We start from the raw sequence: 27,868 nt of genomic DNA on the forward strand, positions 1-27,868 counted from the left end.
CAGTGTGAGCTGCCAGGGATGGTGGGAGGTGTGTGTGTGAGAGAGAAGGTGTGAGGTGCCAGACGTGTGGTAAATGTGTGAGAAAGTGAGATGCCAGAGATGTAGGAGGTGTGTGTGTGTGAAAGAAAGTGTGAGGTGCCAGAGATGTGGGATGTGTGTGAGAGAGAGTGAGATGCCAGAGATGTAGGAGGTGAGTGTGTGTGTGTGTGAGAGAGAGAGAGAGAGAGCGGGAGAGAGAGTATAAGATGCCAGAGATGTGGGAGAGATGTGTGAGAGAGAGAAAATGTGAAATGCCACATGTTGATGTGTGTGTGAGAGTGTGGGATGCCAGAGATGGTCAGAGGTGTGTGTGTGAGAGAGGGAAAGGTTCAGATGCCATACATGTGGGAGGTGTGTGTGTGAGTGTGAGCTGCCAGAGATGTGGGAGGTGAGTATGTGTGAGATAAAGTGTGAGATGCCAGAGATGGTGGCAGGTGTGTGTGAGAGACTGTGGGGTGTCAGGAGCATGTTGGTGAGTGTGCGAGGCTGCAGTCGGTGTGTCTGTCGTAGTGCAGGTGTCTGGGTGTGAGAGAGGGCACTGTGTCCTGGGTGTGTGTGAGATGGGTGCGGTGCAGCTACAGGGTGAGAGGCCAGGGTGTGTGTGTGTGTGGTAGGAGAAAGAAAACCTCTGGCCCAGTTTGGCCGCATGGAGGCCATGTCCTCAGATGGACAGTTAATACCCATCCTAACTGCGGTTCAGCCTGCCCGGGAAATGGAGTTTTCACTGGGGAGTCAAGAATTTTCTGGGCGGCTCTAGTGAGGTCACAGGTCACGTGGGCCTTCATCCCCGAAAGCAAGCCGAAGTGACCTGTGCATGACCCCTCACATTCCTGCTAAAGGGAAGTTACTGTGCCCGAAACAGTCCTGTCCTTTCTTTCGCTGGCTTCTTGCCCCACCGCCTTTCTAGAAAAATGAACGTTTCGTGCAGCTCCTTGGAGCCCCTCTGCTTGCAGGGTGGGCGGCAGCCCTGTTCTGGAACTGATGAGTAGAGCTAATTAGATGTTTAAATTTTCCTCAGTTGGATTTTGTTCTTGAGCAGTTTCTATGTGTGACAGAAATCCCGACACAGATGACACTGAGAATGTGCGTGCGTGTGTGTGTGTGTTTGTGAGTGTGAAGTGTGAGGGGCTATTGTGTTTGTTTGTGTGACAGAGAGGAAAACTGGAGACGTGCTTTTGTGTGAGACCAGAGCGAGCAGGACAGAGACCATGGAGACTGCAGATTGTCCCCCGAAGGCTTGCAGGTATAGCCTCGGTTAGGCTGCGGAGTGTGCTCGTGTGAGCAAGACAGAGAGGAGGGCGCAGTGAGCCGTGGTATGTGTAAGAGAGTAAGTTTGGGGGTGTGTGTGATGTTTGTGTTTCACCCTGTGTGTTTGTGCACAGGCCTCCGAGACCATGGTGAGTGTGACTGAGTGTGATGTGGCTTCCTTTAGGTGCTTGGGATGATGTCCTCTGTGGTCAGGAGGTCGACAAGATCTTAGGTCAGTGTTTGTGTGTCACACCGTGTGCTTATAGCTGGCCCAGGGTGCTGGGTGTGTATGGGGACACTACTTGGAAGACCAATAGCACCAGCTTCTTGGTGTGTGTTGGTTTTCGGTGTTGTGTGTTGCTGAGGTAAGAACCCTAGAGTAGAAGCCCCTGCTCCCAGTTCAAGGATTCCAGTAAAAAGCAATGCAGGGAGGTGACTAACTAGAGCCCCCGACTGGAGCAGGTGACACCTTCAGTTATGGGTGGCAAAAAGGAGGGGAAACCAAGGACTGAAGACTGATGAGAGTGAAGGTGGCAAAATCAGATGCTAAGTTGCCCCATTGTCCGTTGTCCCAGCCTGAGATGCAGGCCAGGCCTGTGGGGATTGGGTGGAGAATGATAACCCTGGCATCTGATGCATTGAGGAGTCAGATTTTTTTTTAAAGATTTTATTTATTTATTTGACAGAGACACAGCGAGAGGAAACACAAGCAGGGGGAGTGGGAGAGGGAGAAGCAGGCTTCCCGCTGAGCAGGGAGCCTGATGCAAAGATTTTCAAATTGTAGATTGTGTCAAATCCTGAAGCAGAGATGCAGAAAGGGAAAGAGCCACGTTTACCGATAAAAATAAGACCAAGAATGGGATGGCAACTTTTTGGAAAAAAGATTAAATTTAGGAACGCGAGCATAAGAGAAACAGAATTGTAGGTTGCAGTCCTTCCTGGCTGTAGGTGCCTAGACTGTTCTGGCTGTTTGGGCAGCAGTAGCAAGGAAAGCCGGGGGAAGAAGGGGAGGACAGAGTTTTTAGGCTGATGGTTCCAGGAGTGGAGAACAAGCCTCATCTCCTCACTGTCCTTTCTCTCTCTCCACGCCTGTTCTCTAGGACACTGCTGTTCTCCAGGAGAGAAGTCAGCGAGGAAGGCTGGAAATGACTGTTGAACTAGTTAAAGCCATATCCCAGGTTAGTTATTTCCATTCTCATCTGTGAAAAGTCTTAACTCGTCAGGACTTAGTAAGGCGTCTTTTCTTTTGAAAATTCTCTGATTAACAGTGGTTTTGACTGGCCTGGTTCCCACTTTCCCCAGAGCGTGCTAACTCAGGCTGCCTGATGGGTAAGTGAAACCAAGTGTGATGAGGCCCAGCGCCCTCTCTGAGTCCCCTCTTTCCACTTCACTCTTGGTTCAGTGTTGACGCCTGGGAAAAGATTTGGTTTCTGTTATGTGGAATAGAGTTGTCTCGGTACCAGTGAGTGGCGTTCCAAGTAAAATGTGCATTTGCTGGCCCTCTTCTGTTTTTAGAATGCATTGGAGTCATCCTTCAGGCTGAATTCTGTTCAGATCTCTAATTTTATCCTTAAGTTCTTAAATTTTTTTTTTTGTTTAGCTAAAAAACCTTATTCTAGTCAATTTTTGGAAATTACATATATGATATCTATATCATGTATATATGAAATTCAAGACATAAAAGTGATTTTTTTTGCCTTCCAGTTCTTAGGAGAAACTATATCATTCAGGGAATTCTATTCATACATAAATAGGTTTTTCCCTTCTATGTTTTTATGGATCCTGTTTAAGAAATCCTTGTCTATTTTGGTGAGTGCTGTGAAGTGTGTAAACCTGGTGATTCACAGACCTGTACCCCTGGGGATAAAAATATATGTTTATAAAAAATAAAAAATTATATTAAAAAAAAAAAAAAAAGAAATCCTTGTCTACCCCAGCATCTGTAGATAACAGTTTTTCTTCTAAAAGATTTGTTTTTACCTCTCATAGTTTTCTTGCAAGTTTATGTTTGATTTTTGTCATTTTTTTCCTGTGAGGATAAGGTCCAAATTTATATTAAGTTGTTACATTAAATTTAATTTACATTAAGTTGTTACATTAAATGTTTAATTTGTCCTAAATGAGTCAAGGGTTCCTTGTTTTCCCACTTGTCTCCCCATTTGACCCAGTGGTATTTGTTGAATAACTCATCTCTTTCTTTCTTTCTTTCTTTTTTTTTTTAAAGATTTTATTTATTTATTTGACAGAGAGAAATCACAAGTAGATGGAGAGGCAGGCAGAGAGAGAGAGAGGGAAGCAGGCTCTCTGCTGAGCAGAGAGCCCGATGCGGGACTCGATCCCAGGACTCTGAGATCATGACCTGAGCCGAAGGCAGCGGCTTAACCCACTGAGCCATCCAGGCGCCCTAACTCATCTCTTTCTTAACTAATTTGGAATGCTCCCTGTATCTTATACTTGATTCTGTTGCTGGACTACATTCAGGTTTTTTTTTTTTTTAGATATTTATTTATTTACTATTTATTTGAGAGAGAAGGGGAGAGAGAGTGTGCTTGCACACATGCATGTATAAGCCAGGAGAGGAGCAGAGGGAGAGGAATAATAAATAAATTGCTGAGTGTGAGCCTGACTAGGGGCTTGATCCCATGACCCCAAGATCAAGACCTAAGCTGAAATCAAGTGTTGGAGGCTAAACTGACTGAGTCACCAAGGTACCTTGCACTACATTCAGTTTTACTTGTATTTCTGTTTGTTTGTTTAAAAAAATATATATATTTATTTATTTATTTGAGAGAGAGAGTGAGTGCACAAGCAGGTGGGGAGTGCAGAGGGAGAGGGAGAGAATCTTAAGCAGACTCCATGCGTAGTGGGGAACTGGTTGCAGGGCGTGGTCCCAGGGTCCTGGGATCGAGCCCCACATCAGGCTCCCTGCTCAGCAGGAAACCTGCTTCCCCCTCTCCCCCTTCCTCTGCTTCTTTTCCCTCTCTTGCTGTGTCTCTGTCAAATAAATAAATAAATAAATAAAATCTTTAAAGTCTAGATCTTTTTTACTCTGTATATTTCACTTATGTTCTAATTCTCTTCAATTTTCTAATCTGCTGTTAGGTCCATCATTGAATCATAGCTTCCATTTATTGCATTTTCAGTTTTATTTATTTTTTATATTATTTTTTAAAAAAAGATTTTATTTATTTATTTGACACAAGGGAGAGGTCACCTGTAGGCAGAGAGGCAGGCAGAGAGAGAGGGAAGCAGGTTCCCCACTGAGCTAAGAGCCCAATGCAGGGCTCGATCCCAGGACCCTGCGATCATGACCTGAGCCGAAGGCAGAGGCTTAACCCACTGAGCCACCCAGGCGCCCCACATTTTTAGCTTTAGAATGTCTGATTATTTTGTGTAATTCCCCATTTTCTGCCTAAATCCACCATTTCTTTATCCAGTCATTTATTTGTATTAGCTAGCATGGACTCACGCTTATTTATTTTTTACTTTTTTTTGTTGCTCAGGTTCTAGGTTTGGTCATTAGGAGCTCTTTTAGATACTCCTGTGTCCCAGTGACATACCGCATCATTGTGGGGTATTTTTGATTTGTTGAACACCGACTTTGTACTGCATATCTAGGTTCCTCCTGTGTACTTTGATGGAGACGGTTTACTCTTGCCTGTGGCACGTAGCTGTGCTGAGATCAGCTCAGGCCTAGTGTGGTCAGGAGCTGAGATGATTAGAGGCAGGGCCTCAGTGCTTCTGAAAGCTGGGTTATGTCTGGTTCACCATCAGTTCTGGGGTGTAGTCCTTTCTTTGGGTTCTCAACCAAGAGCCTGGGGTATTTATTTACCAGAACCCTTCTTTGGCAGATAGTAGTATTCTGTGAATGAACAGTCTAGATTAGCATTTATTACCATTGTTTCTTCTCCTACATCATTCTTCAGAACTCTTCAGCTTGTCAGCTGTGAGCATTTTATCAATCTGCTTCTGCCTGGGGACTCTGAATAAAATTGCACTGGGTATATTGACGTCTTGGAATAATTTGTGGTATAAAGCACATTTGGGGAAATTTTTGCCTTGTCTTTGGGCATTTACAGTGTTTTTTAAGGTGGAAGGGCTAACATTCTTCCCATTACTCATCTTTTTCCAGAATTCCCTTAACTGTTCTTACAAGTTTATTTTTCTAGCAAATTTTAGAATTGGGAACCTTTTTTTTTTTAAGCTCTGCTGGTTATTTTATTTTATTTTATTTTATTTTAGATTTTATTTATTTGACAGACAGAGATCACAAAGAGGCAGAGAGACAGGCAGAGAGAGAGAGGAGGAAGCAGGCTCCCTGCTGAGCAGAGAGCCTGATGCGGGGCTCTATCCCAGGACCCTGGGATCATGACCCGAGCTGAAGGCAGAGGCCTTAACCCACTGAGCCACCCAGGTGCCCCTCTGCTGGTTATTTTAAAGTTATTTATTGAGCAGATACTTTTTGACCTTGTACATGCCAGATGGTCTTTTAGATTCTGCCGGTGCAGCAAGATTGACAAAGACCGTGCCCCTGTGGAACTTACTTTCGGGGTGGGGGATGGGGGGGGAGATAGACATAAATAAATGAATCTGTATACATTAAATAGTGAAATGTGCAAGTCTTGGGACAGCTGGGTGGCTCAGTCAGTTAAGCATCTGCCTTTGCCTTGGGTCATGATCCCAGGGTCATGATCCCAGGGTCCTGGGATTGTTTCCACATCTGGCTCCCTGCTCAGCGGGGAGCCTGCTTCTCCCTCTCCTGCCTGCTGCTCCTCCTGCTTGTGCTCTCTCTTTGGCAAATGAATAAATAAAATCTTAAAAAAAAAAAAAGAAATGTACAAATCTTTATTTGTACATAATATTTTCATTTTTCTTGGGTAGATTAACCTAGAAGTAGAATTTCTGGGTGATACGGTAAATTCATATTTAAGTTCTTAAGAAACTGCTAAGCTGTATTTTTCAAAGGGGCTGTGCCACTTTACCTCTTTGGCAGCAGTGTATGAGGGTTCCCATTTTTCCATATCCTCTCTAAATTTGTTTTCTGTTTTACTAATTTAATTTTTTTCTTTTCTTTTTTTTTTTTAAAGATTCATTTATTTATTTGATAGAGAGTGATCACAAGTAGGCAGAGAGCCAGGCAGAGAGAGAAGGGGAAGCAGGCTCCCTGCTGAGCAGAGAGCCCGACGTGGGGCTGGATTCCAGGACTCTGGGATCATGACCTGAGCCCAAGGCAGAGGCTTTAACCCACTGAGCCACCCAGGTGCCCCACTAATTTAATTTTATTACTGTCTGTTGGTTACGTATAGATTTTCAAGTAGATAAAGTTTTAAATTCATCTCTTCATAGGTTTCAGTTGCTCTGAATCCTGAATTGAAAATATAACCTGGGGGCACCTGGGTGGCACAGTGGGTTAAGCCTCTGCCTTCGGCTCGGGTCATGGTCTCAGGGTCCTGGGATTGAACCCCACGTTGGGCTCTCTGCTCGGCAGGGAGCCTGCTTACCCCTCTCTCTCTGCCTGCCTCTCTGCCTACTTGTGATCTCTGTCTATCAAATAAATAAATAAAATCTTTAAAAATATATATATAGCCTGAAAATTTGGGAGTTTAAAATTTAAGGCTTTTGTTGGCCTAGTATATGATGAGTTTTTGTTTACTGTGTATTGGGGCATACCAGAAAGCTAAAAATGGCATTACCCAGACTCCTTTGCAAATAGGGTCTGTATATGACTTATATATGCCATGTAGAGGCTTCCAGTACAATGTGTGGAAAGCAGAAGTTAGCAACAGGAAGTAGCAGCAAAGTTCAGGGAAATCGGATTTTAAAGCCAAAATAGTGGCAGAGGCATTTGGTTGTTCTGGGAGCAGTTCTGGCTGAAATTCCTACTGGTCAAGTCCTAGCATATTAGGTGCTTTATCTGTGGGTGACACCGGACGGAGAATGGGATTTTTGAAAAACACCATCTTGATCTAATTTAGGCTTTTCTCCTGATGTGTAGCTTTTGCTTGTGTATCATGCAAACTTTGCTCTTTAGTCCTTCTGGAAATCCCATATATTATTTGATACCTTGCAGTAAATGTTTTTCTTCTTAAAAAATAATTACAATCTCTTCAAATACTATAAATTAGAATTTATTTAGGGGCGCCTGGGTGGCTCAGTCATTGTGCATCTGCCTTTGGCTCAGGCCATGATCCCAGGGTCCTGGGATCGAGCCCTGCATCAGGCTCCCTGCTCTGTAGGAGGCCTACTTCTCCCTCTCCCACTCCCCCAGCTTGTGTTCCCTCTCTCGCTCTCTCTCTCTCTGTCAAATAAATAAATAGATATTTTTAAAAAAATAGAATTTAATTTAATATAAGATTATCAGTAAAAAATAAGAATGCATATAAAGATACCTATATAAACACTGGGAAAATTCTGATGGTGTACATACCAAATAATTAGCCAGAGTACCAGGATCACAAGCAATCAAATTCATTTTTCTGTGGGAATATCCAAAACACCTAATTTCCTTACTAGTGACCAAATTATACTAAATATTGGAAAGAATGTGGCTACTTCTGCTTGCCTGGTTAAATTCATCTGAATGCATTTGGTTTTATAAGAACATGGGAAATGATGGGTAGCAGCCAAAATGGCAGCCTCAACTAACTAGAAGGGGCAAACCAAAACTCCTGAAAACCAGTAGCTCACAGTGAATCTTAAAAAGAATATATAATACCAGGGTGCTTGGCTGGCTCAGTCAGAAGATCATGAATTCTTGATCTTGGGGTCATGAATTCAAGCCTCTTATTGGGTGTAGAAAATAAAAATAGGGGTGCCTGGCTGGTTCAGTGGGTTAAAGCTTCTGCTTTTGGCTCAGGTCATGGTCTCAGGGTCCTGGGATCGAGCTCCACATTGGGCTCTCTGCTCGGCAGGGAACCTGCTTCCTCCCTCTCTGCCTGCCTCTCTGCCTACTTGTGATCTCTGTCTATCAAATAAATAAATAAAATCTTTAAAAAAAAGAAAAAGAAAAAGAAAATAACAGGAGCACCTGGGTGGCTCAGTCGATTAAGCGGCTGCCTTTAGCCCGGGTCCCTGGTCCCAGGGTCCTGGGATCGAGCTCCGCATTGGGCTCCCTGCTCAGCAGAAAGCCAGCCTGCTTCTCCCTCTCCCACTCCCCTGCTTGTGTTTCTTCTCTTGCTGTGTCTCTGTCAAATAAATAAACAAAATCTTTAAAAAAATAACAAAAAATGTTAATACTTTTATTTGAAAAATACACTAAATATTTTCTCAAAGGTCTGTATATCTTCTAAAGTCCCATACTTTGAATATCTTTGTATCATGCCTTTGTTCTAAACTTAAGTGTTCATTGTCAAAAAGCAAATTAAGACATTCTTTGTATAGCTTTGTCTTTATATAGAATACAGTTACCATTGTCATTGGTGTGCAATGCACGAGCATGAAGATTTTTCTTTTTGATGGAAATAAACAAATCTGAAGATGAAAAATGCCCATATTTAAAAAAATTTCTTACAACCTGCTGGTGATTATAACTGGACATTTATTTTTCTCAATGCATTTAATTCTTTAAGAAACTAAAAAGTAGGGGGGGGCACCTGCGTGGCTCAGATGGTTAAGCAACTGCCTTTGGCTCAGTTCATGATCCTAGAGTTCCAGAATCGAGTCCCACATCGGGCTCCCTGCTCAGCATGGAGTCTGCTTCTCCCTCTGACTTCTCCCTTCTCATGGTCTCTCTCTCATTCTCTCTCAAATAAATAAAAATAAAATCTTTAAACGGAAAAAAAGAAACTTAAAATTAGGGGTGCCTGCGTGGTGCAGTTGGTTAAGCATCCACCACTTGGTTTCGGCTGAGGTTGTGATCTCAGGTTAGTGAGATTGAGCTCTACATCGGGCTTTGCACTCCGCATGGTATCTGCCTAAGACTCTAAGACTCTCTCTCCTTCTCCTTCTGTCCACCCCCACCCCGTGCTTGCTTGCTCACTTGCTTACTCTCTAAAATAAAGAAATCTTTAAAAATATATTTTAGGGGTGCTTGGGTGGCTCAGTGGGTTAAGGCCTCTGCCTTTGGCTAAGGTCGTGATCCTGGAGTCCTGGGATTGATCCCCGAGCCCTGCTTCGGGCTCTCTGCTCAGCGGGGAGCCTGCTTCTCCCTCTCTCTCTCTGCCTGCCTCTCTGCCTACTTGTGATCTCTGTCTGTCAAATAAATAATTAAAATCTTAAAAAATAAAAATAAATAAAAATATATTTTAAAAAGAGACTAAAAATTTTATTTATTCAGTTTCAGTTTGCTATTGTCTTAAGCGTACAGGTTTGTTAGACTCAATATACAAATTGAATGTGTTATAGTCTTAATGCTTTGTGATTTCTCGTATTATTATATAGTTTATTCTGGTGTAGAATGTCATGCTAGTTCTTAATGGTATAGAATGAGAAAATTGCACTTTAATTATATTTATTGTTTTTATTGTGTAAGAAAAGATAAAATCAGCCCCATCAGTCCAGAAACCCCTTCTCTTCTGAAACAAAACCCTTCTAGGATTTCATAGAGTACCATTTACAAAATATCAGTTTAGATAATCTTGGTTTTTAAAGGTTCAACCACAGATATAAGCCATTCCTTGATGCTCTTATTTACTGCCCTGTGGCCACCTGTCCGTATTTCCACGTGCCGACAAATAGGTTAGCATCCTTGCATAAATGCAGTTTAACACTTTAGTAAATACTATTTTAGGTTGGAGCTTCATATTATAAAGGTTTAATTTTTTTTTCTCCTCCAAGGGCTATTTCTCACATAAAGTAGAAATAATTTAAAGCTTCAACTTGGAGTTATGCATGAAATGAGCATTGGTTGATTAAGAGTGTGTTTGTGTCATTTCAGGACTTGGTTACATTCAAGGATGTGGCAATAGACTTTTCCCAGGAGGAGTGGGAATGGCTGAATCCTGCTCAGAGGAATTTGTACAAGAATATGATGTTGGAGAACTATCAGAACCTGGTATCACTGGGTAAGAATATTTTCCCCTCTACAGAATTTAGAATTACGTTAGGAAATTTTTACATTTTTATTTATTATTAAAATTCCTTTATTTATTTATTTTTTTTTTAAAAAAGATTTTATTTATTTATTTGACAGACAAATCACAAGGAAGCAGAGAGGCAGGCAGAGTGGGGGGGGAGCAGGCTCCCTGCTGAGCAGAGAGCCCGATGTGGGGCTCGATCTCAGGACCCTGAGATCATGACCTGAGCTGAAGGCAGAGGCATTAACCCACTGAGCCACCCAGGTGCCCCATTATTAAAATTCTTTTAAGAAAGATTTTATTTGAAAGGGAGATAGAGTGAGGGAGCACGAATGGGGTGCAGGGGCAGAGAGAGAGGGAGGAGCAGACTCCCCGCTGAACAGGGAGCCCAACTCAGGCTTGATCCCAGGACCTGGAGATCATGACCTGAGCTAAAGGCGGATGCACAACCATCTGAGCTCCCAGGCACCCCGAAGACATGTATTTCATTGATGAATGAACAATGCATCTGCAGTGCTTCTCTGAGAAGCCCCTTTTATCCTGCTTGTGGTTCACTAATCTTGAAACTTAAATATATCTCTTTAATCAAATTTGAATAATTTTGGTGTTATTTCTTCAAATAATTTTCGCTGCTGTCTCTCCTGGTATTTCAATTACAAGTATATTAGAACCTTTGATATTATGCTGTAGGTAGCTGAAGGTCTGTTCATTATTTAAAATGTTTTTTCTTTGTCAGATTAGGTAATTTCTATTGACATAACTTCAAATTTACTTCCACTTTTTGTGTCTTCTTTAATGTCATGTTAAGTCAATGTGGTGAATTTTCAAAAAATATTTGTTTATTTATTTGAGAAAGACTGAGCATGAGTAGGAAGGAAAAGGGAGAGAGAATCTCAAGCAGACTCTGCACTGAGCACAGAGCCTGATGGAGGACTTAATCCATGACACTGAGATCAGGACCTCAGCCAAAACCAAGAGATCGATGCTTAACCAATTGCACCACTGAGGCACCCCAAATGTAGTGAATTTTTATTTATTTATATGTATTTATTTTTTGTCGTGGTTTTTTGTTTGTTTTTTGTTTTTGTTTTTGGTACCCCAGCTGGGACATGAAAGTAGTGAATTTTTTTTCAAGATTTTATTTGTTATTACTGGTTAGCTCTTCATTAATTACTTATTTTTCTGAGTGTGATTCACTTTTTCCTCTTTCTGCTTAGAGGTAATAATTCTGGATTTTATCTCAGACACTATAAATGATACATTGTAGAGGCTATAGATTCTGCTATATTCCTTTTTTTTTTTTTTTTAAGATTTTATTTATTTGTCAGAGAGAGAGGAAGAGAGAGCGAGCACAGGCAGACAGAATGGCAGGCAGAGGCAGAGAGAGAAGCAGGCTCCCTGCCGAGCAAGGAGCCTGATGTGGGACTCGATCCCAGGATGCTGGGACCATGACCTGAGCCGAAGGCAGCCGCTTAACCAACTGAGCCACCCAGGTGTCCCTGTTATATTCCTTTGAAGAGTTTTGTTTTCCTTTTTTTTTCTTTTTTATTATGTTATGTTAGTCATCATACAGTACATCATTACTGTTTGATGTAGGTTCCATATTCATTGTTTATGTATAACACCCAGTGCTCCATGCAATCCGTGCCCTCCTTGATACCCATCACCAGGCTCACCAATTTTGCATACCCCCCCAACCCTCATTTTGTTTCTCAGAGTCCACAGTCTCTCATGGTTAGTCTCCCCTGATTCCCTCCCCACTTCGTTTTTCCCTTCTTTGTCCTAATGTTCTCCATGCTATTCATTATGTTTCCCATATGAGTGAAACCATATAGTAATAGTCTTTCTCTGCTTGACTTACTTTACTTAGCATAATCCCCTCCAGTCCCATCCATGTTGATGCAAATGGAAGGTATTCATTCTTTTTGATGGCTGAGTAATATTCCAGACAGTTAACTTGACTCAGACTCCAAACTCTGTCTCTAGGGGCTCTTTACAATACATCAGTTACTGGCTGTCTGATGATCCTATGTAAATGCTGGGCAGAATTTCTGCCCCAATTCCCTTAGAAAATTGTTTAACTTTATTATAGAGTTGACTGTTGGCAGTCCCACTAGACTATGCCAGAAGCTTTATATAATCTGTCTCTAAAATGTTTTACCCTTTGATCTTATCATTCGTGTTCTATCATTCCACCAGTATTAAGGAACTGACTTATAGTTCTGAAATGCCCCAAATATGGCCAATTTTTGTGTTTGGTTTTTTGTATGTAGGTCTTTGCATCTCTAAGCCATATGTGATCTCCTTATTGGAGCAAGGGAAAGAGCCTTGGGAGATGAAGATAGAGATGACAAGAAGCCCATTCCCAGGTGAGTGTGGGAGAACCAGATAGGGGAATCCTTTCTAAATAATGGCTGAGCTATTTTCAAAGGTGATACTTTCTCCTTTCTTATGCTACTTAGAGACTCTTTTCAAGCTTTCTAAACCTGAGGAGAAAATTGAAACTTTGCTCCTTAGGATAGGCTCCCCAAATGTCTAGATATCTCTTCTCTCTAATAGCTAACTCAGTTTGCAAAAATCTCTATCCAGCTCTTTCCCGTCCCCTTTCTTTTTGCCATTTAGACTTAAATAAGCTGCTCTGTTTCTTAAATCTTAACTCCTAAATTAGGTGCTACTAGAAAATCACAATATTTCCTGCTGCTTGAAATCTTTCTTTGCTTTTCTGTTGCAAATAGGAAAGACCTTACCACCCCTTATGTATCCAGCTCCATCCTACTTCTCTTAATTTATCCTCTGTGATTTTTTAGCTTTTTCACTCTACTTTAGGGCAGAGTTTTCTAAATTATGAGATACCCAGGTATTCAGATATGTTAAAGGTATGCCAACTGTGAAATCTCTAAACCTTGAGAGACCAGGTGTGGTCAGACGCAGTCTGAGTTCCATCTTTGGTTCCTTCTGGACTGCAGGCAGTATCATTCTTTAGTCTCTGTTTGCCTTACAGATGTTGATGAGTCCCGACAGTACAGTTGAGAAGCTCTTTACTTAATTGTTAGTCACCTTTTCTGAACTCACCAAGCTCTTTACTGATTCAGGCTTTTGCGCCTCCTGATTTCTCCGCCCACTATGCCCTTCTCTTGGCTGTCTGTCCATGCTTGACTCTTGTTGGGTTTGGCCAGCAAACCCTGAGTCAGCGAATGAAAAGAGTACTCCAGACACCTTGGTAGGAGAAAGGAGAAGCCTGGGGACCAGATGCTCTAGTGGCAAAGAAAGGTCCAGAGCCAAACTCTGCCTCCACCTTTATTGTGAATGTTATTAATACAACAAGAGAATAAGAAAAACAAGAATGAATATGAAGCTGTAATAATCAGAACAGTGGTATAGGGAGTGTCATGTGAATAGAACAAGCTGTGCTTACGATAGGCACGTAGACTGGGAGTGCATGGGGTGTGTGACCGCCAAAGATACATGTTTCTCCTAAGACATGCATTTACTCCCTGGATTAGTGCATTGAGCCACAATGAGGATCTGGCTGTTTTCAACCCTGAAACCCTAAAGGGGGCTCAGTTCTCTAGACTCACCTTCTTTGTTTTCCAACTAGTTTCATCCCAGGAGGCATGTGTTTATTAAATCTTATCTAGCCAGGCACTGTGAATTCCCACAGACTCTCTGGCCAGAGCTCAAACATCATCTCATCAGAGGCCTTCTCTGACCACCTTCTGTAATGAACATTCCTTTTTTTTTTTTTTTTTTAAAGATTTTATTTATTTATTTGAGAGAGAGACAGTGAGAGAGAACATGAGCGAGGAGAAGGTCAGAGAGAGAAGCAGACTCCCCGTGGAGCTGGGAGACCGATGCGGGACTCGATCCCGGGACTCCGGGATCACGACCCGAGCCGAAGGCAGTCGTCCAACCAACTGAGCCACCCAGGCGTCCCAGTAATGAACATTCCTTATTTCAGCTCAGTTACTTTCTATCGAGCCAGTTTATTTTCTTTGTAACACTCAGGAAAGTGTATAATTAACCTGCTTATGATTTGCATACTTATTTTCTGCCTCCCCCACTGAACTGAATGTTCAGTTCAGGGAATGTTGAGATCATAGGTGATAATTTTGCCTTTATGAAATTCTCCTTCCACTTCCATAACAGGATTTGATCTTTACATTTTGAGATGATTTGGATCCTAGACTTCCAGGGTCCTCCAAATAGCCAAATATTGGAAGGGAAATTAGCTCCGCTTAGATATACTTTATACTTTGGTTACATAGGAATCTACCACCTCTCTTAAATTGGGAAATGGAGGAACTTCCCTGATAAGAAGTAATCATTGGCCTTATGAAGAACAGAACAAGGAAAAGGGGTTGAAGCCTATAAAATTGGTGGGATATTGAGTCACAGTAGAGATTCAACTCTTAGTAAGTGAGTAAGCTATCTCGGCATCTGTGTGGAGATGGGCCAAAAAGATAAGGGACAACCATGTTTCCCATGGGAGGTTGTGATGTTGAGGCTACCTTCATAGGAAGAATCCATGGTGTATCCAACTTTCTGTTTTTTCTGTCCAGTATTTCTCCCCTCAGTCATCTGTGTAAGTAAAACAGTAGGTAGTAGGTACATTGAACTCTCATGGCCTCAATTCTAGAATTACTGAGGCCTGAGCATTAGGAGGGAAAGAAGGAAGTAGGAAGGGGTAGAAAGCTTGTTAGCACTTCAGAGCCCTTCTGAACTGCTTTAGGAGATTTGATCTCTTCCATCTCTGAACTTTAATACTAGTTTTACTTTTTACCACATGGGCTCTCACTTGATATTTCATGTTTTCTTCTTTTACTTTCTTTGTTGGTCTTGCCTTTCTAATCCCTTTCTGTTCTCCTCAAGAACAACTGGTCTTTTATTACATTAGTGTCCATAGTGCTTGACACATAGTAGAAAATTGCTTTAGAGAACATTGGATTAGTCAGTAATTTACTATGGATAAGATTGGAAAGGAAAGCACTTTCTCTTTTGCCGTTTCTTGTTTTTTTTTTTTTTTTCTTTTTAAGATTTAAAAAAAATTATTTATTTGACAGAGAGGGAACACAAGCAGAGGGAGTGGGAAAGGGAGAAGCAAGTTTCCCACGGAGCAGGGAGACTGATGTGGGGTCATGACCTGAGCCAAAGGCAGATGCCTCACGAATGAGCCACCCAGGCGCCCCTCTTTTGCCCTTTCTTTCTTTCTTTCTTTCTTTTTAAAGATTTTATTTATTTATTTGACAGACAGAGGTCACAAGTAGGCAGAGAGGCAGGCGGAGAGAGGAGGAAGCAGGCTCCCCGCCAAGTAGAGAGCCCAATGTGGGGCTCGATCCCAGGACCCTGAGATCATGACCTGAGCCGAAGGCACAGACTTAACCCACTGAGCCACCCAGGCACCCCCTTTTGCCCTTCCTTGATGCCAGCCTTTTCCCTGAAGTTTTCTCTTAATATCATCTCTTCAGTATAAATTTCTTTATGCTTTTATTTAGAACTTAAAAATGTTTGAGTTTCTGTGATATATGTAAAGTGACTTAGTACTCGTGTTTAAAGCATATTATTCCTACCCTGAAGCCTGTATTTTATCTCACAAGGCAAGAAAGTTATTTTAAGTGGCAGTGAAAAGAACTTCATAATAGTAATACGCACCTACATATATCATTATGAAACCAGTTTATTCAAAAAGACTTATGGCAAAACCCCATTAAAATGTGGCCTGGGAAGTGATACTCTTCGTAGGCTGGTGACAATGAGAACATGAATGGAAAAATGCCTTACTATGCAGCCTGAAGTTCAGGGATCTCTGAGAAATGAGGAGCTCACTGTATGAAACATGTAGCAATGGTACATAGAAATACTGATTTCTGGTTATGAAAAGATTAGGCATTTACCTAAACCCCAAGAGAAGTCATGAAGCATAACAGTTTTGTGGTTGCTGGGAATCTGTAGAAATTTTTGATCAGCAGTAGTTATGTGATGATATTAATATTTAAACAACATTAACCTATCTGTATATGCAAGTCAACTAGAAGTGAGAAAGAATAGAGTAATGGTATTTAATTTATAGTCTGTTATGTTAATATAGGATTAAAAAAAGACAGTATTATTATTGTAGCCTATTTCTCTAGGACCTCATTATCCTGCATTTAATTCTCTTTTCCTACATTTCCTACATTATCCTACACTTAATCACTTTTTCCATGTTTCCCTGAGCTCTGAAATATACTTGCATATTTTTCAGTTTAAGTGCTGTTACATAATAGATTTTGCAGGATTCACTATTTTTTAACCACCCTGTCCACATTAAATATTTCCCTTGTTATAGCCCATGATAAAGGAAGCACTGGCTTTTTTGTTATCTTTCAGATTCGGGATCTATATATGAGAGACAAGAATTATTTCTGAAGCAGTTCATGTATGATGATGTGTTAATGGAGAGAATTACAACCTATGGACTTGAGTGTTTTACTTACAGAGAAAATTGGAAATGTGAAAGTCTTTTTGAGAGGCAGTTGGTAAGTCAAGATGCATTTATCGGGCAAAAAGTAACCACTTACGAGAAAACCCTTACTAAGGAAATAGATCACAATTATAACAAGTCTGGGAAATTTGTCTATCTAGGCAACATAGAAGAAAATGTTTATAATCACAAGTCAGATAAGAAAAGCTTTTCCCAAAATTCCATGGTAGTGAAACACAAGAAAGTCTATGCAGGAAAGAAACTTTTTAAGTGTCATGAATGTGAAAAAACCTTTACCCACAGCTCCTCCCTTACTGTTCATCAGAGAATTCATACTGGTGAAAAACCATATGAATGTAAAGAATGTGGGAAAGCCTTCAACCAGAGTCAGCACCTTGTTCAACATCACAGAATACATACTGGTGAGAAACTCTTTGAATGTAAAGAATGTAGGAAAGCCTTCAGCCAAAATGTGCACCTTATTCAACATCAAAGAATTCATACTGGAGAAAAACCGTATAAGTGTATGGAATGTAGAAAAGCCTTCAGCCAGCCTGCACACCTTGCTCAGCACCAGAGAATTCATACTGGGGAGAAGCCCTATGAATGTAAGGAATGTGGGAAAGCCTTCAGTGATGGCTCATCCTTTGCCCGACATCAGAGATGTCACACTGACAAAAGACCCTATGAATGTATTGAATGTGAGAAAGCCTTCAGGCAGAACACATCCCTTATTCGTCACTGGAGGTATTATCATACTGGAGAGAAACCTTTTGATTGCATCGATTGTGGGAAAGCCTTCAGTGATCACATAGGCCTTATTCAGCATAGGAGAATTCATACTGGAGAGAAACCATATAAATGTAAAGTGTGTGGGAAAACCTTCAGTTATGGCTCATCCCTTACTGTCCATCAAAGAATTCACACAGGAGAGAAGCCTTATGAGTGCGTTGTCTGTGGGAAGGCCTTCAGCCATCATGCTTCACTCACACAACATCAACGAGTGCATTCTGGAGAGAAACCTTACGAATGCAAGGAATGTGGGAAAGCCTTTAGACAGAGTATACACCTGGCTAGTCATTTGAGAATTCATACTGGCGAAAAACCTTATGAATGTAAAGAATGTGGAAAAGCGTTTAGCATCAGTTCACAGCTGGCTACTCATCAGAGAATTCATACTGGAGAGAAACCTTATGGATGTAAGGAATGTGGTAAAGCTTTCAACCAGAGGGCACACCTTGCCCAGCATCATAAAATTCATACAGGAGAGAAACCTTATGAGTGTAACGAATGTGGTAAAGCCTTCAGCCAGACTACCCGCCTTATTCAACATCAGAGAGTTCATACTGGAGAGAAACCCTATAAATGTAGCGAATGTGGAAAGGCTTTTAGCGATAGCTCATCCCGTTCTCAGCATCGGAGACTCCATACTGGCCAAAGGCCCTATGAATGTGTTGAATGTGAGAAGGCATTTAGAACAAAATCATCCCTTATTTGTCATCAAAGATGTCATACTGGGGAGAAACCTTATGAATGTAGTGTGTGTGGTAAAGCCTTTAGCCATCGTCAGTCCCTTACTGTTCATCAGAGAATTCATTCCGGAGAAAAACCATATGAATGTCAGGAATGTGGGAAAACCTTCAGCCAGATTGGACACCTTAATCTACATAGAAGAATTCATACCGGAGAGAGATCTTATGAATGTAAAGAATGTGGAAAAGTCTTCAGACAAAGCGCGCACCTTAGTCATCATCAGAAAGTTCACTCTGCAGAGTCGTCTCAGGCCTCCAGCTCTTCCTCACCCCATATGTCACCAAGCCCCGTAGATATATCTGCTAGATATTTTTGGAATTCATCCACTCCTTTCAATTCTCATTGTCCTACTCCCAAACACAGTCATTTCTCCTGGACTGTTCCAATATAAAAACTGGTCCTACATCCTGTGTTCTTCCCTTCAAGTTCGTTCTTCACACAACTGCCATGGTGGTCTTTTAAACATGTAAATGTAATTAAACTACTCTCTTAAAACCCTGGTTAGGAAATTTAAACTATTTGATGCCTATAAAGTGCTTAGCATAGTGCCTGACCCAGACTAAGTGCTTGATAAATGTTAAGTCAGTGTCATTCAGAGTCTGTTTAAAAATTATTTTTAAAGAGTGAACTCTGGAAAGCAGTATATCAGTACTGGGAGAGTATAATAATTTTGGAACTCAAACTACATCTTAAGGTGGATAATGAGGATTAGCATGTGTAGTATTTTTAAAGTTTGACATCAGAATAACATAGTGGCTTTCTTTTGATTCCAAGGCTGTATGTCTTTGTTGGTGCAGAAATTTAGTGTGACCTGGTACATAGAATATGTTTTAGGAAGTATCTAAAGCTCTGGATAAGACTGAAACAAAAGAATTAGAATTTATTGGGAAGAATATAAGACTATAGTTAATTAAGGCAAAGAAATAAAAATTCCTTATTATTTAAAACTGAAGCAATAGAGAACTGGAATAGTTTACCCCTATTTTAAGACACCTGGATTTACAGATTAATTCTAAGCTTTCAAGGAACCACTAATCACACAGTTGTAGAGTGTAAAGCATAAAACTAATTAAACATAATTAAAACATAATACTTTGTAGTATTTGGAATACTTCTTTCATGAGGCTAATTTAGTTCTGATATCAACCCCCCCAAAATGAAATGGTAGTTCTGTGTAGAAAGGAAATTATTAATCTCTGCTGAAGAACAACAGAGGTTCTGAATAAATGGAGAGCCACACATGTTTCTAGATAGAAGTTTCAATATTGTAAAGATGTCTACATTCACCTAATTCCAGTCATGATAACTGTAGGATATTTTTACATTGACAGTTTGGTCTGAAAATCATGTGGAGTGTTAAGTAGGCAAGCATCATAGGAAATTTTTGGAAAAGATGATATGCCCATGAATTCAGTGTATTGCAAAAGTAGTATTTTTTAAAGTTTCTATTTATTTTTAAGTAATCTCAAAATCTAGTGTAGGGCTTGAATTCACATCCCCAAGATCAAGAGTCATATGTTCCTCTGACTGAGCCAGCCAGGTGTTCCACAAAAGTGGCATTTTTGATATATCAGTGGGGGATATGGATTACTTAAATGGTGTTTGACAGTTAGTTATCCACCTAGAAGTAAAAGCAGAGCTACATTTTACTCCTTACAGAGAAGTTCCCTGAATCTGGATTAAAGATGTAATGGAAAACACAAAATTCTAGAAGAGACTATACAATATTTGTATCCCTTTGAGTTTGGGAAGACTTGGTGGACACAGAGTCTAGAAGCCATGAAGAGAGTGACAGGAAGGAGCATGTAGAAGATTTAAACCTTTTGCATGGTATAAGGCACTATTGCAAAGTTAAAAGGCACATGATAGGCAGGGAGAAATTTTTAAAATATACATATTACATACTTCTAAAAAGTGCTCTTGAAAAGCAGCAAGGATAAGATACAGTTTGAAAATCACACCAACAAGCAACTCACAGTTACAGAATATGAAATTGTCAAATAAAATATAAGTTCCTAACTACAATAATGATCTGATAAATTAAAAATTTAAAAAGTCCTTGTCACTAACATAAATCAGCACAAATTTTATGGATAGTATCTAGTACTGTTGCAGATGTGAGAAATATATTTTTGTACATTGGGAAGATAAATCTTTTAAAAGCCATTTTAGAAGCTAATGTGTTACTGTCAACATTTTAAATGTAATCACTTTGCTGCAATTCTAAATCTCGGAGTTTATCTTCTTGAAAAGCACAAGCGCAGAAATATAGATGCGTAAGCACATTTATTATAGAAATGCAAGAAATTTGGAGCAGCTTAAATGTCTAGCACTAGTAAGCTAGTTAATCAATTAAATTATAGAAAATTCAGTAGATTACACACTCACTGAAAAGAATGAGGTAGATTTTTGTACTCACAGAAAGACATAATTTACTAACTGATTGTGTAATTTTCATAATGATAATATGATTGTACGGTTATACATATCAGAAATTTATAAAGTTAAAATTAGGAAAATACAAACATATCAGCTATTTTGTTTTTGTCTACAATACAAATTGAAAATATGCACACAGAGGTACACATAGACTTTTCCTCTGGGCTGCTCTGATGTCGTTTGGTGAGGTTTTGTGTTGTCAGTTGTACCTAGTTCCCTTTAATCCAATCAGAAACTCTCTCCTCGGGACACAGGAGGAGGCTGTAAATGAGTCCTCCTTTGGCCACAACTTAGGATACTGCCAGCGCTTCTGCTGCTCTGCTCACTGCAGAGAACAGGTCTCTCATTCTTCCCACGTTGGGTCTTATTATTATCTTGTGTCCACTTTAAAATGAGATTAAGTTTTTTTGCTGTCAACCAAAGAAACCTAACCAATGCAGAGATTGGTATCCTTGAAGGGATTTCAGGCAAAACATCCTGAGAAAAGGTGGATTAGTATTCAAATAAAAAATGTGGTTATTGGATGAAATGGAGCAAAGGATTATAAGGTTCCTCTTCGTGTTTTGTGCCATCCAAGTAGCATGCTTTAATAGCGACAGTAAAACAGCTAATCAGCTGTGGTTGAGATAATTTTTAGACCAGTCAGAAAGATAAGAAATGCCAGTCCAAGGGGTCTGTATGATGCTTGTTCATAATGGAATTGGAAAATATAAAGCAAAAGCAATAATGACTTTTTAAAATTTTTGCTTTAAAGCATGGACTAGAACACCCAGCCATTTTGGTAACATGATTAAAAGAAGCTCTGTAGCTCTGTGATTGTTAAATACCAAAGAATGAGCTACAATGCCAAGTGAATTCACAATTTTGGCAGATTTCTTAAGTAACTTGTTTGACATTAAGGGACATCTTTGATATCCTGGCTACTGGAATGAGGATTTGTGGCAGAATTTGGGGATTTTAAAACTCTTAAGCCCATAAGAAATCTTAAGAAACCATGCCAACTAATTATCCTTTGTCTGAAATAACTGGGAATGAAGGTTAAAGGTTAGCCTCTTTCCCTTGTAGCTCACCAACACTATGGCTTCTTTGATTTAAAAAAGAAAGAAAATCTGATTCTAAAGTAGCCTAGAGGTTGATATAGGAGGTTAGGGAAGGGTTGAGAGACTCTGCCAAGTATCAACATTTATATCAGATTTAAGAAAATGGCTGCAAAAATGGGTTTTCATAGGGCTTGACCTCAGATACTAGATTATAAAATTTTGAACTGGGCTGAATTTACACTATACACACAGGGTATTACATATTTGATGTGCTAATCTGCAGTTTATTGCTTTTCTCATAATTTTCTGGGTAGATTCATGCAAATCTCATAAGGCTAGACTGAAACTAAATGATGTTTAAAGCACAGAAATGACTTTGCCTGATATACAGGAAGGAACCAGAAAATTTGGGATGCTGACCTTGCTTTCTCATGTCTGAGTTTCTCACTTGCCTTGTCATTAGGCTTCCTGAGAGGGCCAAAATGCCTTTCCTTGAACCTGTGCCATGAGGAAAGCAACACTACCTTTAGAGAGTACTTTACTTGCCAGCCTTAGGATGTTTGGCATGCTGGGAAGGGGGGCTGCTCTTGGAAAGGGATTTCTGATCTCCAGCAAGGGTAGCTGCCCAGGGAATGCTGAGCCCTAGCAGCAACTCTCCGGAAGCAAAGTTGATTTTGTGGTGCACTTGGGCAGGCTCGTTCTGGCTTGTAAGAGTTGTTATATTTTTAGAGATTTTTTGAACTGGTTACTAAAAGGTATATATGTATGTGTGTATAGAAATACATACATGTTTGTACTGGGTAACATGTAACCTGTATGTATTATATACATATGTTTATAGGTTATTGTCTAAATTTTTACTATAACCAATAAGTTGTATTAAACACAGACAATAGTTTGGAAACTGAGTTTTGAGCATTTGCTATATTTTATTTATGACTAACGTTTGCAGGGGGGGACATACCACATAATTGTTGCTACTTTGCTTCTCTTCCCAACTCCGCATTCGGTGACAACATGTTAGCAACTTTGACTCAAATATGATGGGAATCTTTAACAGCATGCACCACAAATCAAGGCTGGTTGACTTTAAAAGTTGACAGTGAAAATGTTAGTAAATCAGGTTACTAACCTGTATGTTGTGTCATGTCTGTACATTGTGAATTATGCAAAAAGTAGAGGAAATATTCCTCTAGTACTCAAAAGCTATTACTTAGCAAAGAGCTCACTCAGCCTGTCATTGACATAACGAGCAAAGTTCTGACCTATGTCCTCAGCTTGTTTCACTTTGATCTTACTCTTTAACGTAAATGGAAATATCAAACGACATTGTCAGAGTTTTACCCATTTGTCAGTTTTAAGCATAGGTTGGTAAAAGTCAACAAAGGCATTCTAAGAGAATCAACTGCTATACAGAATTGACAATCCAAGAGGCTTGCATTTTCCTATCATTTGTCAATGTGTGCTACACATCTGTAACATTATGATAAACTTCCTGCATGTAGGATGCACACACTTGTTTCCCTTGGGAAGCTTCATGTCAAATTTTACCAGCATACCACCGATGGTCTGACAGATTGCTGACTGTGATTGCTCATCTACAAATGAAATCAATAGTCAGCTGCTGAAAGTTTACTTTGTTACTTGTCTAAAAACAGTTCACATCTGGTCTCGGAGACCGTAGTCCAGTTATCACCCATGCTAGAAACTGCCTGTCACCCTGTTCCCAGATGTGGGTGTGTGGACAGGAGGCTGGGTACTCCTGAAGAAAATCTTCCTATAACACCACTATGACTTTTACTCCTACAGTTCCCTAAAGAATTGCAGCGATTTACCAAGGTAAGTGCATATTAAGGGAAGGAAATAGCATTTTTTAAAAAGATTTTATTTATTTATTTGACAGAGATCACAGGTAGGTGGAGAGGCAGGCAGAGAGAGAGAGAGGGGAGGAAGCAGGCTCCCTGCTGAGCAGGGAGCCCAATGCGGGGCTCGATCCCAGGACCCTGGAATCATGACCTGAGCCGAAGGCAGAGGCTTTAACCCACTGAGCCGCCCAGGCACCCCAGGAAATAGCATTTTTGGAAGAATTCTAGGTTACAAGGACATGTACTGTAGTTATTCTAGGGGACTATGGGGGCAATTCTTGCCCTGGTCCAGCTCAGAGGAGGCCCTATGAGCTCCTGTGCCAGTCATTTGCCTTTTGGCTGTAAGATCCATTTCCTGCCTCATCCCTTGCTCTACACTATTGCATGTGTTTAAGCTCTGCGGGTGCTCTGACAACTGGTTTTCTGTCTGGTTTACTAAGTGGGAGGCACTAGCAATATACCAGAAGGTGAGAGTTGAGGGGGAAGCCAGGGTGTTTCTCTCTCACTTGCTCTGCTTTGCATGATGGCTATGGTGAAAGCTACATCACCTCTGTTCTACCTCCTTCCAGTCACCCCTTATTATGGTCCCACCTCCTGCTAGGGATGTCCCTGTGGCTCTGTCTAGCTCTAAGTGGCCCTGGTTCCTGGCTTGGTAATATCCTCTCCACCCTTTGGCCTTCAAGCTCCAGGGTCGGTAACTGCTCTCCAGTAACTGATCCGAGTTGCGGATCACTCTCCCACGACCTTTATATTATATTAGTTTCCTCTGTCAAATTCCCTCTACTGAAGCTCATGGTGTCTGGGTTTCCTGACTAAAGACTGGTAGACAAAACTCATTATTCTTACTTGGTTTGGTAACATTCATGCTAGCCTAAATCACATTCCAAGACAACACCGGGAACTGCCACCTTAGTGAATTCCCTGTGAGGTTGGGGAGCATATTGCAGAGTGAGTCGCTACTACTTGCCCTCCCCATCACTAAGAAGTAGACACACGAAATACACTGTAAAGAGTAGTATTTCAACGTAGGGTTTCAGACAAAGCACACGTAACCAGTTTACTCAACAGTTTTTAGTTAGAGGCTATCATGTGGAACGAATTTGAATGGCAGCCTGTGTATAGATGAACCCAAATATTGTGCTTTTTAATACATACAACAAGCAATAGGTATGTTCTGTAACACTTTGGCCTATATTTGCCTAAATATTTTGCCTTTTTCTGTGACATGACTACTCATAAGCAGAAATGTGCAAGATAACCTTATGGCCCTCCCAAAGGCCAAAACACTGAGGGAGGAGCAGAAAGAGGAGTGTTCTTCTTGCGGGGGGAGGGGGCGGGGGGGGGGAAGACTCCTTTGTACCACCACCCACTGTCTTTTATTTCCACTCCAGCAAGTACAACGAGTCTTCATCATGTTACATTTTATGTGTTAACTGTATTTGTTGCTCTCAATATCTCTTACTCTCATAAGCTTGTGTTCATTGTTCAGTTGATCTATTTTTCTATTGGCAAAAATTGTGTACTTAGGGTTGGGATGTAAAAGCCTCATCGTTTTTATATTAAACATAGTGGAAATTTTTTCCTTTTGAACAGTTTTTCACTTAATGACACTTTTAATTAGGGGTGGATTAAAAATCCTAAAGAAAGGGTAGGTCTATGCTGAAGGACCCACGTTAAAACTTTTGGTTCTTGGGCGCCTGGGTGGCTCAGTGGGTTAAGCCGCTGCCTTCGGCTCAGGTCATGATCTCAGGGTCCTGGGATTGAGTCCCGCATTGGGCTCTCTGCTCAGCGGGGAGCCTGCTTTCCTCTCTCTCTCTCTCTCTGCCTGTCTGTCTGTCTACTTGTGATTTCTCTCTGTCAAATAAATAAAATCTAAAAAAAAATAAAAATAAACTTTTGGTTCTTTATCTCATGCTTCTGGGTTCCGGTGATATGGAGTTTTGTTTTTAGCATCGAATGGAGGAATTCTTTCATTATGGCAAACAGTAATGGTGTCATTAAATCAGAAGCTGAATGCCACCTGGCCATTTTAAGCTCTTGTCATCAGGAGAGCAGACTTTTTGAAAAGAAGGGAAAAAACATAGTGGTTGGTTTTAGAAAGTTAAAATGCAGGGGTGAGGTGGGGTTGCTCTACAAAGTTACTGGAAAAACATGGTTGGGGCATTTCCTTGTGCTAATTGCCATATCTGGGTATAATGTTCCATGTTCAAAATTGTTAGTTTCTGTCTCCCAGTTCTGAGTTATGCTTGTGTAAAGGTTTTAGTCCTGGGAGGAAGTCTTCAGATCAGGAACGACAATGGCTGCAATGAAGGCCAAATGACCTCTGTCCATTCCATATGTCTCCTGCCACTAGAAGGATAAAAAAGCTACAGTGACTAATCCTGACAGGCAAGAATAAATAGGATATTGGGGCTTGGGAGTATTAGGGACAGTCCACCTTCTTGAACTGCATTGTACAATGGTAAATGGTAAGTGGAAATGGAAGACCCTTGTGATACCACCCAGGCCATTGATGGTTTGGGTCAGATGTTGGTCAAGCCTAGGAGAAGTACGGCATTATATAAAGTGAAAGAGAAGTCTTACACACCAATCATAACCCCAAGGCCAGTTTCTGAAAGAAAAGAACAGGTTATATTCTCTACCCATGGTTTTCTATTTGCGGCTTCAAAATTAAGCTCCCTCCCCAGCCAGTGCCATTTTATTAATTCAAAGAAAGTCTTTTAATTCAAGTGTTTTAAATTCAGTTCTATGCCAGTGACGGCTTTACAACTTTATTTTTAATGAGAAAATATTTAAGGAGGTTAAGTGTAAAGTTTCATGAGTTTTTAAAAGCTAGTACAGTAAAACAATCACTTTAGGTGTAGAATTCTATTTTGGCAAATTCCTACAGTCCTCTAACTACTGCGACCAAGATATAGAAGACCTGGGCACCTGGGTGGCTCAGTTGGTTAAGCAACTGCCTTCGGCTCAGGTCATGATCCTGGAGTCCCAGGATCAAGTCCCACATCAGGCCCTCTGCTCATCAGGGAGCCGGCTTCTCCCTCTGCCCCTCGCCCCTTTCATGCTCTCTCTCTGTCTGTCTCTCAAATAAATAAAATCTTTAAAAACAAAACAAAAAGATACAGAAGACCTTCGTAGAGAGTCTTCTCCTCCCGCCCCCAGCTCCTAACTACCACTCATCTCTTTTCTGTCTTAAATGATGTTACAAAATGTCAAGTATAATGGCCAGGCAGCCTCTTGGGTCTGTAACAACAGCGGTAGGCCCCTGCTCTTGTTAAGGGAGGGTATTCCATGAAGAAAGAGGCTTTCTGCTCCAGGGACCCAGAAATCTCTGTACAGCTCTGGTAAGACTGGCCCTCAACACGTAAATGTGGAAAAACACCAGTTAACCCAGATAACGATGAAGGTTATGCAGCAGATTTTTAAAAAGTCACGAGGTGAGTGGTGGCATTTGTGACTAGAGTCTGGGCAGCGATCTATGAGAGTGAAAGGTGGGAACTAGCCCCGACTTTGGGGTTAGGCCGTGCAGGTGCAGGACCCACAGGCGCAGGGGCAGTGGCATCTGGAGGACTGACGTGGGGGGACTGGATAGGCCCGAGTGTCCAGGGACACGGGGACCCACCTGGGTTCAGAGGTGCGCAGCGAATCGGACGCGAAGGCAAGTTGTGCTCACACGCCCCCAGCACAACCACACTGTGGACATCGACAAGGCCCCAGCGCTGCCCTTCGGCGCGCGCGTCCTCTCACTCGGTCGGCGGGAACACCCGTGGCACGCGCACCAGAGGAGCAAGCCACCTGCCGCGCCTTAGCACCGCCCACTTCAGCCCTGCGGCCACGCCCCTCGCCGTCAGCCCCGCCCCCGTCTTGGAACCGCGCCTGCGCGCATCCTAACCCGGCACCGACTCCCAGAAGCCCGTGGGGCGCTGTCTGTCCGTCGGGAGGCCTGTACTTCCGGTCAGGCTCGGGCCGGGTGTCCAGAGCCACCCGGAGGCAGCGGTCCCGAAGAGCCGGAGGCGGCCGGCCCTTAAGGGAGACGGCGGACGCTGTGTGGGCCTGCGCTCCGCTCAGTCCTGCCGCCGCCCTGGCCGGGACTACGCTTCCCAGGGGGCGTTGCGGTGGCCGCCCACGCCCACTTCCGGCGGCGGCCCCGGACCCGGGTTCAGGCGCCTGGCGGGGTCGGGGGCTCGGCGGCCGTGGTGGGCGCGGGGCGGGGTGGCGCGGGGCGGGGCG

The 27,868-nt window shown here is 41.6% G+C and overlaps 1 protein-coding gene across 3 annotated transcripts in view; it reads left to right on the plus strand.

The window, feature by feature from the left end:
• The window catches only part of LOC132005701 (zinc finger protein 471-like), a 23,342-nt gene extending 661 nt beyond the window's left edge, over positions 1-22,681 (plus strand). The window contains exons 2-6 of one of the 3 annotated variants that reach the window (XM_059383160.1): positions 2,388-2,465; positions 10,163-10,289; positions 12,575-12,670; positions 16,668-16,816; positions 17,065-17,176. In XM_059383160.1, coding sequence (XP_059239143.1) covers positions 2,433-2,465; positions 10,163-10,289; positions 12,575-12,670; positions 16,668-16,816; positions 17,065-17,103 — 444 coding nt within the window. In that variant the 5' untranslated portion in view covers positions 2,388-2,432 and the 3' untranslated portion in view covers positions 17,104-17,176. Of the gene's footprint in view, positions 1-2,387; positions 2,466-10,162; positions 10,290-12,574; positions 12,671-16,667 lie in introns of those variants that run through there. The other 2 variants (XM_059383158.1, XM_059383159.1) reach the window with 2 other exon arrangements.
• Positions 22,682-27,868: the final 5,187 nt, after the last annotated feature.

The sequence above is a fragment of the Mustela nigripes genome, chromosome 17 (assembly GCF_022355385.1).
Source record: "Mustela nigripes isolate SB6536 chromosome 17, MUSNIG.SB6536, whole genome shotgun sequence".
Lineage (NCBI taxonomy): Eukaryota > Metazoa > Chordata > Mammalia > Carnivora > Mustelidae > Mustela > Mustela nigripes.